Source organism: Nicotiana sylvestris, chromosome 9 (genome assembly GCF_000393655.2).
Source record: "Nicotiana sylvestris chromosome 9, ASM39365v2, whole genome shotgun sequence".
Lineage (NCBI taxonomy): Eukaryota > Viridiplantae > Streptophyta > Magnoliopsida > Solanales > Solanaceae > Nicotiana > Nicotiana sylvestris.
This window is the reverse complement of record NC_091065.1, coordinates 43,252,554-43,267,346: the sequence shown is the minus strand read 5'-3', so window position 1 is coordinate 43,267,346 and position 14,793 is coordinate 43,252,554. Positions and strand designations below refer to the sequence as shown.

The window sequence follows — 14,793 nt, the reverse complement described above, 5'->3', positions numbered from 1 at the left end:
TACCCAATATCAATCTATCATTAAGAAGCAACACCCATTAATTACCCACACTAGGGTTGAGCCACAACCTTAGCTAATGGGTTTAGCTAGACATAATTAAAGAAGAAACTGAAGAAATAGAAGATGAAACAACCATATTAATTAATTACTAATGTTAAACTACAATAATCTAGGATGAAACCAAGCTATAAATGCCCAACATAGGCCAAAACATAAGTCTCACGAGTGCAGCAGCTATCAGATGTACCAAACTTAACCTAAAAATGGTAAAATGTTCTATTTATAGTGGGCTGGAAAAACTGGACAAAATGCCCCTGCGGGGTTAGTGCGGACCTCACAAAGTTGGCACGCGGCTGCACTAGGTTGCTTGACCTCTGAATCTTGCTCTCTGAAGATGGTGATGCGGACCGCACAAAGTTGGAATGCGGCCGCATGAAGACTGGCGCGGACCGCACAAAGTTGTTGTGCGGCCGCATGAATGGTTTTGGCAGCTTCTCTGAACTTCACTGAAGCGGACCGCGTGACCATAGAGCGCGGCCCCATGGAGAGGGACGCGGGACGCATGAAGTGGGATGCAGCCGCGTGGTTTGCTTCTGGAATATGACACTCTCTGAACTTCTTGGACGCAACCGCATAGCAAGATTGTGCGGCCGCATGAGTGAGACGCGGGCCGCATGAAGTGGGACGCGGCCGCATGAGTTTGACTTGTAGTTTCACAGTCTCTGAACTCCTATGGTGGGGCCGCATGACATGATGGTACGGTCCGCACCAAGTTCTGAATGTCCTTACTTTAATGATCTTTGACACTTGAGCAGGTTTCACTCCGATTTGAGCCGATCTTTGACGATTTGTCACTTTATAGCTAAAACTTGCAATCAAGCGCAATCTGTAAGCATTTTGAGACTATTTTGTAGCAAATTACACTCAAAGCGCAGACAAGTATGGGTATAAAACATGTTAAAATCCTACTTATCAGTCATTACAGATGCTAATTTCAAGTTCTATGTTGATGTAAAAAGCATCCTAGATGCTGCCTTTAGAAGCTTTGAACTAGTCACAACGAGTAAAGTAAGCTCTTTAGAACGACAAGCACTCCAAGTATTTGTCGCATCAACCCATGTTCTCAAATCTTTATCCTCAAAAAGGAGCAAGATCCTCTACGAACGCACCTGAAGGAGGAAGCGATGTTACTGAAATGATTAAAAAAACTCTAGCTCTGCTTAACCTCTCCGGATCCAAGAACTCTGTTGTAAAGGAAAATAATGATACTTCAAGTGGTGGATCCTCCCCACTTACACCACATAGCATGTGTTAGTCGAGGATTAATCTATGTCACGATCTACTCTACTCTCCATCGTCCACAATAATCATACAAGCAATAATGACGAACGCTTCATCTGTGGAGGAGCAGTTGGCAAACTTGATAGAAGTAATTGTTGGCTTGACCAAATACATACAAATCAAGGTGCTAGACAAGTTAATGGATATGTGGGAATCTTGATGGAAGAAGAATCCAGTCATACACTTGGCAAGCTCCCAAAAGTTCTAGAGAGTGATCCTCCCCCAAGACAAGTAGCATCTGCTAAGGCATGTCTCATCTGAGGGGATGATTTCAATTGATCAACTAAAGGAGTTCATTGAAGGGAGTATCAAAAATAAATATGAAGTTGTTTCCAAGTCCTTCCTTACCTACGCAAAGCCGTACACTGCAAGGACCGATATGTTGAAGATGCTAGCTGGCTATCAACCTCCCAAATTTTAACAATTTGATGCCAAAGGCAATCCAAAGCAACATGTGATGCACTTTATTGAGACATGAAACAATATTGGAACTTATGGAGATTACCTCGTCAAGCAGTTTGTTCGCTTGTTAAAAGCTAATGTTTTTGATTGGTATACCGACCTTGAAGCTGGATTTATTAATAGTTGAGATCAACTAAAGCAAGAGTTCCTCAATCTCTTTTATAGAACCAGAAGCACTGTGAGCATTTTGGAACTTACAAATAATCGCCAACGGAAGGATGGACCTGTTATTGACTTTATCAATCGATGGAAAAATGCAAGGCTCAACTGCAAAGATAGGCTTAATGAAGCTTCTGGCATAGAGATGTGCATCCAAGGCATGCATTGGGAACTTCGCTATATTTTGTAAGGTATCAAACCTAGCACATTTGAATAACTTGCAACTTGTGTCCATGACAAGGAATTGAGCATGGGCTCCGCTAAAAATGAAAGGCTACCTATCTACGAGCCTCGCAAGGGGAACGACAAGCAAGAAGTCAAGAAATGGAGTAAAATTCATTCCTAAGTCTGAAAGTAAAGAAGTTGTGAATGTCAACACATCACCTGTGAAGTTCACAACAAAGGTGAGCAAGAAGCAGAGTATGAGATCCACTTCTTTCCGAAATAAGCCAAGTGGAAGTTGACTCTAAAAGAAATGCAAGAAAAGGAGTATCCATATTTGGATTCTAATGTACCTGCAATTTTTGAAGAACTCTTCGAGTTAAAGCTCATTGAGCTTTCGGAGATGAAGCGGCCAAATGAAATCGGGAGAACTAATGATCCAAATGACTGCAAATATTATTGACTTTCCAAACTTTCAACTTCTTCGAACTAACTCCGAACATGACAAATCATACTTAGACAACTCGGAATGGAATCAAACTTCACAAACAAGTCCAATATGACAACAAACCTATCTCTAGGCTCAGAATACCCATCGGGATATTATATCACCAAACTCTACTCCAAGTCACTTAGCAAACTCTAAAACCTTCAAAATGACAACTTCCAACGATAAGCGCAAAATCGCTCACCGACCACCCAAAACTCGATTCGAACATACACCCAAGTTCATAATCATCATACAAACCAATCAGAACCTTCAAATTCCGATTCCAAGGTCGTTTACTCAAAGTTTTTGCTTAAGTCAAACTTTGCCACCTTATGTCACTACCATGGAACTAAGTGTTTTACATTCAACCCGAACCCTTCCAAAATTCCAACCAACCGACCCAACAAGTCATAAACCAGGAAAAACACATACAGAAAGTCTCAAATAGGAGGAACATGGTTCTAAAAAGTAAAACAACCGATCATATCATTACACCAACCTCCAAAGTAGGCGGTTACAAATTTTCAGCAGTTGATCAGTGAGTCCCGCTTCATTCTCGAGTTTGACCAAGTCTAGTTGTCGTTTGCTAGAGTATTACAGATGTCACACACTCGTAAAGGTTTTGTAGACTTATGATGTACATGTTGTCATTCATATCTAGATGTTCTGATTGTATACAGGTGATGATTATCCGTATGGGTTGTGGTCTTGTAGGCCTATGTATATACATCTTTTGGGTTGGTGGTACATCGACATTGTCATACTCTATGTTTCTTCAGATTATCAAATACCACATGTTTCTATATGCATCATGTTCATAGGTCTTATAGGTGGGTTCGCTCGATAAAGTAAGGCATCGGGTGCCTGTCCGTCTCCCAGACTTGAGGCGTGACTATATATATATATATATATATATGTCAGATCTTTTTGAATTCAAGTATGTTTACGTAATAACATTGATTTTCGGTGTTTTGATTATTGTTGTATTTTTTCATGCCAATTGCTTTACAACAATCCTTCTTCTTGTATATATAAAATATTTTCACTAATTAAATTTATCATATAAATAATTGGCTGAATCATTTAATATATTGCAAATCAATTAAGGATATATTACATCAAAATCATCTTATCTTATTGGACCAATAACAATTTGTAATTAGCACACCTCCAGCTAAGACTCTTTTCGCTATTTGTTGGGTTGTGTTGAAAATTCCTACGTTGCCCACCTAACAGTCCGTTCGTATCTGGTCTCTCCTTCCTAAGTAGCAGTCCAACTAGGTGATAATTTGGAGTCGGTGGTTATATAACGCTTTAATAGGTCTCTCCCATCTTATCTGGATCCGTCCTTTGCTTTGTTTTGCTCCGATCAAATGGCAATGATTGCCGTGAAACTCTTTGTTGGTCTTCTGTTATTCCTATGTCTTCTCTCTCCTCTCACTTCCGCTGAATCCACCGATTTCGAGTACTGCAGTGAGTTTTTCCTTATCAGTCCTTTGACTTTCTTTCTGTACAATATGCAACCCGAATTTTGTTGATTTAGTTTTACCAATGTAGATTTTGTGGGATTTTTATTTTTTATTTTGTGATTGTCTGTTGAATCTGTTTGGTAGATACCCATTTGCGTTTTTCAATTTTAGGGTTTTCTTTTCCTTTTTTTTCTTTTTGTATTTTTTACTCTCTGATTTTTGGTGATTTGTTGAGTTAATATTCTTTGCTAAAGTTGGAAGCTTGCACAAGCTTTGTTTTATTGTCTTTTTCACTCTTGGAGGAAGTCCATCTTGCGGATTTAAGTTTGTTAGAAATTCTTTCTCTTTTTGAAAATAAAATTTATTAGATATTTACAAACTACATGACAAGCTATAAGTTGTACTTCACGAAAAACCTGCTATAAGTGGTAATTTTGTACATACTGCTAAATGATCACAATAATCACTCTGTAGTATAAGTAGTAACTTTGAAAAAAAAACAAAGATCGCTTTTTTCTTAACTCTAAATGTTTGAGAAGGTGTATAGAATTAACTTCTAGATTTTAAAACAATATTTTTGTATTAAGAAGATATTTTTTCCAGTGAAATTGAGCATTTTAGTAGTGACGAAAATATTCTTCTGGGAAACATTGAGGAAACTTTATTATAGATAATTCTGATATTATATGGCAACTGATGAAATTATTTTTTGGTTGTAGATAAAAAGGCCAACTACGATGTTAAGGTCAGTGGAATTGATATAACACCCTATCCAGTCAGCGGAGGTAAAAAGACCACATTCAGTATCAGTGCATCCACAGGTAATGAATTAATTGCAAATTTTATCTTTTTTCCCCCTCTTGTCATATTAATGTAAAGTAAGTAATTGAGCTGATAAGCTAATTTACCTGCTACCTAATGATTTGCTGGTTTTATTGCCTACTCGCAATAATGTGCTAAATGATTGGATGTATGTCTTGCTTACAATTGGGAGTTTGTGTTTGTGTGGAAGTAAGGGCGTCGTGTGTGGAAATTGCAGTTTTATATCCTAACTTAAAGTTGGAAAAGGAAATAGTACAAGGCAACCAAATTTTATGTTATGGCTGGAGATGATATTACGTCAATTACACTTGTTGTAAAAAAAAAGTTACTTTTATAAAAAATGATGTGAATATTTGCAATGATGTTGGGATTCTTACTTTTCATTTGTGTTATTTTTTCATTTGCTTTTGTCCTTCATCTTCTGGGAAGTGTTGACGAACAAGGCCTAGGACAACATGTATATTGGTCCTGGAAAGTCATTACAACTTGTGTGTATTGATACTTGTGAGTAATGTAAATTCTCTTCACTTAGCATTTTGCTAAGAGACGCAATGCACGAACTAATAGGGTTGTGCTGCAATTCCCGAGTACGATGAATTCTTTTCCTTGTCTACAAGCTGGATTGAATTCTTATCAAACTCGTCGAACCGTTAGCTAGTTCATTAAAGAAGCATATGAAGTTCTTTAGCAAATGGCCTACTTGTGACCTAAGTTGCTCCGACATGGCAGTTTAGGTGCCGTACCCGTGTCAACATGACACTAGTATGGGATCCGTACCGGATCTGGTCAAATAATATTGGGTCTTTGACCACGGCGGTCGGAAAAATTCGAGACGAGATACAATTTTGATTTCCGAAATCAGAACCAAAACTAGGGTTAATTTGAAGAAAATAGCATGCCTTATCTAGCAAATCAATCCTTTACTTATCTACAACTTGAAAATTAAAAAGAAATTCACACTTTACAAGCTATACATAAGTATTTCACAAAGTTTCTCATAATTTAGAGATATTTTTTTATTTTTATTTTTTTGAATTATTTTTAACCAGATCCCCGCATCTATATCTGTACTAGGATCCGTATTCCCGAATCTTAGAATTTACATATCGAAGGATCCGACCTCTAGATCCGCACCCATGTCAGAGCAACTTAGCTTGTGACCCACCTAACTACAACTATAACTTTTTTATTTATTCAATAAATTTTGTATTTGGGAAGGTGAGCAGAGGTTCACAAACAGAAAAATAAAACTATGGAAAATGTGCAACCCACTGTCGTTTACATGTAGGGTTAGTTTGGGCAGTTACACAGTTTTGTACTGCAAGCCCATAGACTTTTAGCCTTGTCAAATATGGTGAAGGTTTTGGTCCATCACAAGCTGAGGTGGATGGCCTAAAGCTGCAAGTGTTGCCTTTTAAATTACGGGAATGATCTTTGTCCAAATGGCCTTGTCCAAATAGCCTTCAAACACAACGGAAAAACTACAGTGCCCTTCACTTGTTTTAGGCGGGATTAACTTTAAATTCTCTCTAAACATTTCCCTCCAAAATTAAACTTTCCTTCCAAAGATTAATTAAATAAAACTTGCATAGATTAGAGTGCAAATCAAGTAAGCTAGATGATAATAATTGCGTGTGCGTTTTGCATAAAAAATTTCATCCACATTATATTCATCTATTCGGAACCTTGTCACCTTCCATTATCTCTTTATCCAAAATACAAACATTACCATTATTTCTTCATCCATAATACAAACGCTACCTTTTCCTCCAAATTTTAGTTCTTTATTAGTTTCAGAAAATGGAAGGAGACCATAGCGAAGGATTTCCTAATGCTATGGTTGTGAAGCTAATCATGTATGATCTATTTGGGCTCAGTGATGACGATAGTATGTTTAACAATGATGAAACATTAGATCCATCAAATGATGAAAATGAGGATATAGGAACGAGAAGGGACTCTGGGAAAGACATACAAATTGTTGAATGTAAATATGATGCAGATCAAGGCCCTATGCTAGGTATGAGGTTTTTAAACATAGATTTTTTGTATGAGTTTTATAAGGAACATGCTAGATTGAAAGGGTTTAATATCATAAAGAGATCAGTGCGAAATGACGGGAATAATGTGCTACATGCGATAAAAGGGGGAAAAGCTAAAGAGTCCAGGATTGATAAGTAGACTCCTCGTTGTCCAGCTAGGGTTAACGCTACGTTGGGATTTAATGGACTTTGGCATGTGACCCTGGCGGTTCTATTTCATATACATGAATTGAACCCTGAAATGTCTAGACTTGTGGCTGGACACAAGATTTTATCAAGAGGTTTGATGAGAATATTGGAAGCTAATCATAGAGTAGGTGTTCCAGTTGCTAAAAATATTAGATCACACCAAGCTCGTGTTGGCGGACCTGACAAATTAGGATGTTTGCCGGAGGATTGCGTAATTACATTAACAGTACTAGGAGGTTGAGAATGGTTGCAACTAATGCGTAGTCTATCAGAAAGGTTTTTCTTGAAATGCAAATGAAAAGTGAGGACTTCTTCCATTTGACGGATAATGATAGTCAAGGGAAATTAAGGAATGTAATCTGGGTTCATCCTTAATGTAAGGCCGCTTACTAGGAATTTCATGTTTTGGTCAGATACGAAATATCTTGTCAACAAACATCAGATGTCGTTTGCTTCATTTGTGGGCGTTAATCACCATTGCCAATGTTGTGCATTAATATCTCATGAGAACGTATATACTTCCTGTTGGTTGTTCTCGAGCTGGATTTATGCAATGGGAGGGGTGCACCCCATGTGTATATTGACCAATGTGAAAGTATCAAGACAACAATTAGTGAAGTCATGCCTAACATTGTCCCTCGTTTATGCATATGATGTATCTTTGCAAGATACCTAAGAAATTCAGTCGTCTTGCTAATTATAGTGGATCTAAGGACGCGTTTATATCTCTTGCAAGACAACTTAACTAGAGAGGAATTGAAGGGAGATAGGCAGAATTCAAAACAAGTCATGGAATGGGAAGGAATAATTGGTTGATCAAGTTGTACCAAGAAGGCATAGTTGGGTGCCCGTTTATCTAAGACATTTCTTTTGGGCCGGAATGAAGTCAACGTAGAAGAGCGAGGCAATGCACGCGTTCTTTGATGTATATGTAAATGGCAGGAGCACACTATATCTTTGATGGATATAGTCCATGGCTTCATCGAGCATCAATCGAAGGGTGTGTAGTTCCCTGGCCTTTTGATCAAAGGAGGCTTGGTTATCTCTTCTCGGTGGTATTTTGTTTTGTGAAAGAAAATTTAGAAAATGGCTTTTGAATATGAGGGGAAGGTGAGGGGTGTGGTCTGACTTAAGTAAAAAAAAGGCTCGACTATAATGATGTCAATTAATTTGAAGACTGTTAATGGCATTGGATGGTTAAAAGGTGCCGTTGAAATAAATGTGGTGGTTTGATTGCATGGGCAAGTTGCTTCATAACGTGTATGAGAGGTTTATTATTCTTTCACATAATTATTATTCACACAGAATAAGCTTAAATTTCAAATTTTAGACCCTTAATACGCAATAGATGAAACCCATTTCCATCACATCAGTCATTTGTAATAATTATGTATTATAAGAAAACGCAAATTTCTGCATAGAAAACAAATTATGCAAGTAACATTAACATTGATATAATTTGGACAATACATGAACACACAAGAAGCAAGAAAAAAAAAGACAGTGATTACTGCACATAGGCTATCTTTGATTAAGGGAAAAAATAAAGGAGAAGTACTAAATTAAAAAACCACCAGCACTCTCTGATCTAATCGATCTCAACCGGATTCTCGGATGTATCTTCATCATTCAGCAATTCCTCTGGAAATTCACCGCCGAGGATTATAACCCTAAAGAAGACATGCTCATCATGAATTTGAAGTATTTCAAACGCAAGACCATCCCCTCCACCAGATTGCTATCTTCAATTAACAAATTTCATTTCTTATTCATCATTTTCTTTGTTCCACTGTTCAAACTCATGCTCTAAGATTTTCCTTGACATAATAAAGTAGCAGGCGCTGCAACATCTAGAAGATGTTGATAAATTTTTTGCGGCAGGTTCTGTTTAAATATAGCAAAAATGTTAATAAACTAAAAAGCTTAATAGGCAGAACACTACAAAAGTAGGGGTCCATACGTAGGCATCGAGAGTGACGTAGGACTTGGTGAAAATAAGTTTGAAATGTGATTTATACCGAGTTAGAGATGATCCAAAAATAGCAGTGAGGATATTCCTTCACCATCCACGATATCTATGGACTTGAGATAATTTTGGGGAAACTGGGGGTGACCAGGAGGAATATTGGCCGCCATTAGTCCTACGTTACCTGAGTTTCCCCAAGATTATCCCGAGTCTATAAATGTTAATTTTTTGAAAGTAACATTTTGGTTCGTTTGCCTTTGGATTTTATGTTTTTCTTTTTCTTTTTCAAAGAACCTCTAGGTTTGCTAGATCAGCCCGATTAAGGTATTTCTCCTTTGTTTCTCTGTAGCAAAATAAGACTTCATAGTTATTTGAAGTTAAACCCCTTCCTTGGATGTAGCAATGAAATTAGTTTGGAAAAGCTTCACTCTTCATCGTCTTTTGATGAAAGAATTAAATTTCGGACGAACTGGTAGAGATGCTTACATTCTCTTGACTGTGTAATGAGCATTATCATGTTACTGAAGTTTCTCGTCGATATACCTTAAGATTGGTGGTTGTAGTTCTTTCTTATCAGCAAGAATATTTGCTTTTGAAATCAACTTTACATTCCCCAAAGTGTTAATAAAAGTTTAAGATACTGTGATTGAAGATAATTGGAGGCAAAAATTTCTGTTTTCCAGAACACTGTTTTTTAGAAGACTGGCATAGATCAGTAGTCTAACGACAATATGTAGCATGGTTGGACTCGGTCGTTATAGATGGAACATGGATAACATAAAGGAAAACATTTTAAAATTTAAAGGGGGGTTTACCTGCACCTGGTCACTGTGCTTTGCTGTAAATGACCTTGCTTAGCTGTTACATGAGGTGATTTTATTATTCTGTTTGAGCTTGAGAAGTTGTTGCAAAAAGAACTGAACTTCATTTTCGCCTCATAAATCCAACCTCGAAAATCCAAACTTGTGCTTAGCAAGGCCTTAAATTCAAGGAACCAGTATCTTGTTTCTTGGTTGGTTCTTCGGACCCGTGCGCATTATTGAGAGATCCTATTCTTTATGTTAAGCAAGCAGTCCAACTCTCATGTTCTGATGATAAATCAATCACATTTATATGTTATCATTCTGATGTTTGATGGCAAATTTTATGTCTTTCCTGTGGTTGGTTCATCGTATCTAACGATCTTGCTTATGTATTGGCAGCGCCCACCATTTATAAACTATGAATTGTTTGCGAACAGACATAAACACTACGCTTAATTATCTTTAGCTGCATTGGGTTCACTTTTCGTCTTCATGCAGTATATGGCTCTGCAATTGCTTCTTAAGTGGCAATTGCTTTCATATGACCAGTGGACTCTGACATAGTCTACTAGGTTTTCTCAACCCTTTGTGGACAAAAAAAAGAAGTTTAACAATGTGCTAGAAGTATCTTTTGACTAGAAGATTGAGTTGTCCTTGCAGGTAAGAATCTCACTGGAGGAAAGCTGGTGATTGATGTCAACTATTTGTTCTTCCATGTCCACCACGAGGCCATCGACCTTTGTAAAGAGACATCTTGCCCAGCTTCCGGTGATTTCGTGATTTCCCACTCACAAGAGTTGCCTGGATTTACTCCACCTGTGAGTCAACTTTCCGATTCAGTTTTGAACTATCCATCTTAATATCAATTTGCTATTTTCATTCTGCATAAATTTTCTAAAAAGCTTAGCCGTCTCTGCATTTCATGAGCTGCTTTGTCCTTACAAGTCTTCAAACCATAATATTATGTGCCTCTTGTGGGAAAGTAGTGGGGTCTACTTCCTGATGCTGTAAAGCTATGGGTATGGACTAGTGGTAAGAGTACATTGCATGTTGTGCGGGTTAGGCGCACGTCATGGGTCGGTGTGCCTACGGCATTGGGGATTTTTTGGTTATCAAAAAAAAAAAAAAAGAACTTACGGCTTGAGGAGTACAGCCTTCACATTTGGTTCTCTTTTTGCTTGGCATTTTTGTAGATTTTCTTGCTTTTTGGTTCTGTTATTACCCTTCATCTTTTCGGAGGGAAAGCCTTTTAGAAAGTAGAGCACATCAAAGGCCAGTCTAATACAATTTCTTTTTGAAACAATAAAAACCAGCCAAATATATTGTATGAAGATGCTTTTTCCAATTGCATTTACAGGTCTACTTGAATTTTACTCAATTATTCAGAAGATGCTTTTTCCGATTGCATCTACTTGATATTTATCGATGTTTCAGATGCTGATTTATTTATCATTATAACTTGTCTTTGTTTGGTTTTCCGGGTTTGAATTGGAAGAAAATCCTGTACTGCCGCCTTTAAACGTACTTAATGGTGTTTTTCTTTTTCCTTTTTAAAATTTAGGGATCATACACTCTTACAATGAAGATGGTGGATGACAAGAATCAGCCACTGTCCTGCATAAGTTTTGGCTTCAGCATTGGGTTTATAGCCGAGTCCCAGGCGTTAGCAGCAGATAGCTAGGTGGTCCAAGGACCTAGTAAAAAATAATGGTTTTTCAATATTGTAATCAAGTGTCTTAAAGGAGTCTCTCCAAACTTTTGCTGTTTCTGCTTTAATGTATAAATACTTGTATTATCTGGTTTATGGCTTTTTCTTGTACATCTTGATACAGTAATATCAGTGTTGCTGGTTTTCTCAGAAATTCAAGAACAGTCTGTTTCTTTATCCTCAGTAATACTGCTTATTTAAGCCAGAAGGGGTTATTTGTGTTGCATGATTGAGAATCTGCAGCAATTAGTAAGAGACCGAAACACACCTATTTGGTGGATCAGAGGTCTATTGAGGGGATCAAAGTGCATATTGTGGCCTACGCCTAACACTTGAACTGCCAGGTTCATCAAAGTGCATGAGTGGGACCATTTAGACCACGCCCGCACAATGCACATGAATTTTTATGTGCGCACTTTGAATACCTGAGTGAAAATGCCAAACATGGAACTTGTTCCTCCTCTGTCCCACTTTATGTGATGCGTTAAAAAGGAATGACACGTATTTCTTTTCGAAAACTATTTAATTTTAATACTTTTATTTTATCCTTAATGACATGACTTGTTGAATTATATTTTATATAAATGTTACATTCTTTTATCGACTCCAAAGGCAGTTGCTTTTTCTAATCGAGATTGGTTTGATCTACGTCTGTTATAATGAAACCTAAACTCTCATTACCCTGCCTATATGGTAGACAATGCCTACTAGTGGATGGTTGTACGAGAGACGATCTCTATTCTCATCCTTTGGATGCTCGTTCAGGGGGGGCCCGGGTTCTGTAGTTTTGAGACTAAAAGTTTTCTACTTTTCAACTATAATAATTTCCTTTCCGAGAGAAGAATATCCAAAGAAGTTGTTGATGGTGTTTTATAGTTAGCTTGTCGAATCAACATCATGATATGTAGGGGCTTGCTTTTTGACTTGTTGAGACAGGTCATGCTCAACATAAAAAAGGTTGAGTCACTGTTGTTACTTTATATCCTCCAAACTCTCTAACCGATAAAAAAGAAGTTGCTTTGCACACATTGTGATTGCATTATTGCGAGTGGCACACCCTTGTCCCCCTCCTGAATTTGGTCACGTAACCTTCTACTTAGTGTTATCATTGACGGAAATAAGATTTTCGCAAAAGAGAAATCAAAATATAAAGAAGTAACTATACGAAAAAGTTAAGTGATGCATAAAATAATAATTTACTTAGCTACACGGTTAATTTTTCGATGATTAGCCGTACTTGAACAACGGTGGCTCCGTCACTGGTTGTTACCTCCATTTCCATTGTGAAATTATCTATGCTTAAACCGATCATAAAAGCCCACGTCTGCTGTTTTATATGGCAAAATTACTGAGAAGTCCTTCACATATAGAGATTGTCATATCAATGTGCACTCATCTCTCAGTTAAATTGAAACCAGCTGTTGAACATGTTCTTTTTTCTACGTATTTTTATCAATTTACTAGTCATCATTCAGTAGTTCAAAAAGCTACTAACAAATAGTCTTTTGTGCATTGCTTTTTAACCACTGGAAAAGAAAAATCAACAAGAGAAAAGTCCCTATCCACCCCCCTTTGATCAATTATACCTTCAAAATTTGGGTGTGGACAAAAGTATTAGTCCAACTCTTTCTTTGTGGAAACTAGTAGCTAAATCAGTCTACAAGGGAAACAAACAAGGAAAAGAAAAGGTACAGGGGAAATGAAAAGCATGAAGGGAGGAATTCTAAGGAAAATCAAGTCCATTCCATCATTAACTTCGTTGAAACACAACCTAGTTTTCCAAGTAAATCGTCCAATCCAATACTTCCAAAGTCACCTAACAGCAAACGAAGAACATGACAATGACATCCCTCCTGAGATGTTTTGTCAAAACAATAGTTCTGATCTTGCAAAGGATGTCCGAAAAGGAAAACTCCATACCAACCAAAGTTCAAAGGACATGATGTCTACCACAGATAACAGTAAAATGGAAAACACTTCAACATGGGAGACTCATTCTTGTACAACTGTTCCATTGTCTGAGCATGAAGTACAAATCTTAACATCTACTCCTCAAACTCTACCAGAATATTCAGATACCATGGAGAAAAGTAACTCCAAAGACGAGGAAAACAGAGTCTTGGAACTCTCACCACTGTCTAATTTCGAAGAGAAGTGTCCACCGGGAGGAAGTGACAAAGTAATTTTCTACACAACAAGTCTAAGAGGGATCAGGAAAACGTTCGAGGACTGCAACATAATCCGGTTTCTGCTAGAAAGCTTTCGAGTTGTCTACTACGAGAGAGATGTATCGATGCACGTTGAATACAGAGAGGAGTTGTGGAAGATTCTTGATGGAAGAGTAGTCCCTCCAAGAATATTTATTAGAGGCAGGGACATTGGTGGAGCTGATGAAGTTGTAGGATTGCATGAACAAGGAATATTAAAGAAACTTTTACATGGGATTCCTTTACTTCCTTTAACTTCTCCATGTAAAGGGTGTTGTGGGATTAGGTTTGTTTTGTGTTTCAATTGCCATGGAAGCTGCAAAATTACTGATTCAGAAGGGAAAGCTAATGAATTTCCAAGTCGATGCCCCGAATGTAACGAAAATGGACTGATCAAGTGCCCAATTTGTAGCTAATTATTGGCCATGTTCTTGTAAATATGTTATCTTATGGGAAGATGTATTATGTTTATGATTTACTTAGAATCATTGCAAGGGTTTAAACATCTATTGATCCTATTCCTATTATCAGTTGATTAGTTTTAGGCCTTGAGGTTTTTTCTCCCTCCCATTTCACTGATAGGCTAGGACTTATCATGTTGGGACTTCAAATGCTCTTTCCAATTAGAGTAACGTAACCTGCTTAGATTTGAAATGTCATTATGTTTTTATATGGGGGGGGGGGGGGGGTGGAGTTGCATAAAGTTGTGAGCTTTGCGAACACTAAAGATTCTTACACTCTATTGGCAAACATCTCCTGTTACACTAGAAGAGCTCAGGTATTTCCGGTTTTAGCTAATTTGATACATTTCATGGAGAATATTTTTGGTAACACTAATGTTCGGGTCTATTTGTATGCATATGACTATTCTATTGTGTACATGGTAGACTACTACTTCACACCCGTATATATATTGATCGGGTAACTCTGTCCTATATAAACTTAGCATTTTTTTTAATTCTTAGACATGCCA

At 37.5% G+C, this 14,793-nt stretch overlaps 2 protein-coding genes across 2 annotated transcripts; both read left to right on the top strand.

The window, feature by feature from the left end:
* The first annotated feature begins 3,704 nt into the window (after positions 1-3,704).
* LOC104210839 (uncharacterized) lies at positions 3,705-11,790 on the top strand. Its single transcript, XM_009759810.2, has 4 exons — positions 3,705-4,087; positions 4,803-4,904; positions 10,566-10,723; positions 11,467-11,790. Exons 1-4 carry the CDS (start codon positions 3,988-3,990, stop codon positions 11,584-11,586), a joined length of 480 nt encoding a protein of 159 aa, XP_009758112.1. The 5' UTR covers positions 3,705-3,987; the 3' UTR covers positions 11,587-11,790.
* A 1,304-nt stretch (positions 11,791-13,094) lies between these two features.
* LOC104210840 (uncharacterized protein At5g39865-like) lies at positions 13,095-14,375 on the top strand. Its single transcript, XM_009759813.2, has one exon. The coding sequence runs from the start codon at positions 13,313-13,315 to the stop codon at positions 14,234-14,236; it is 924 nt and encodes a 307-aa protein (XP_009758115.1). The 5' UTR covers positions 13,095-13,312; the 3' UTR covers positions 14,237-14,375.
* Positions 14,376-14,793: the final 418 nt, after the last annotated feature.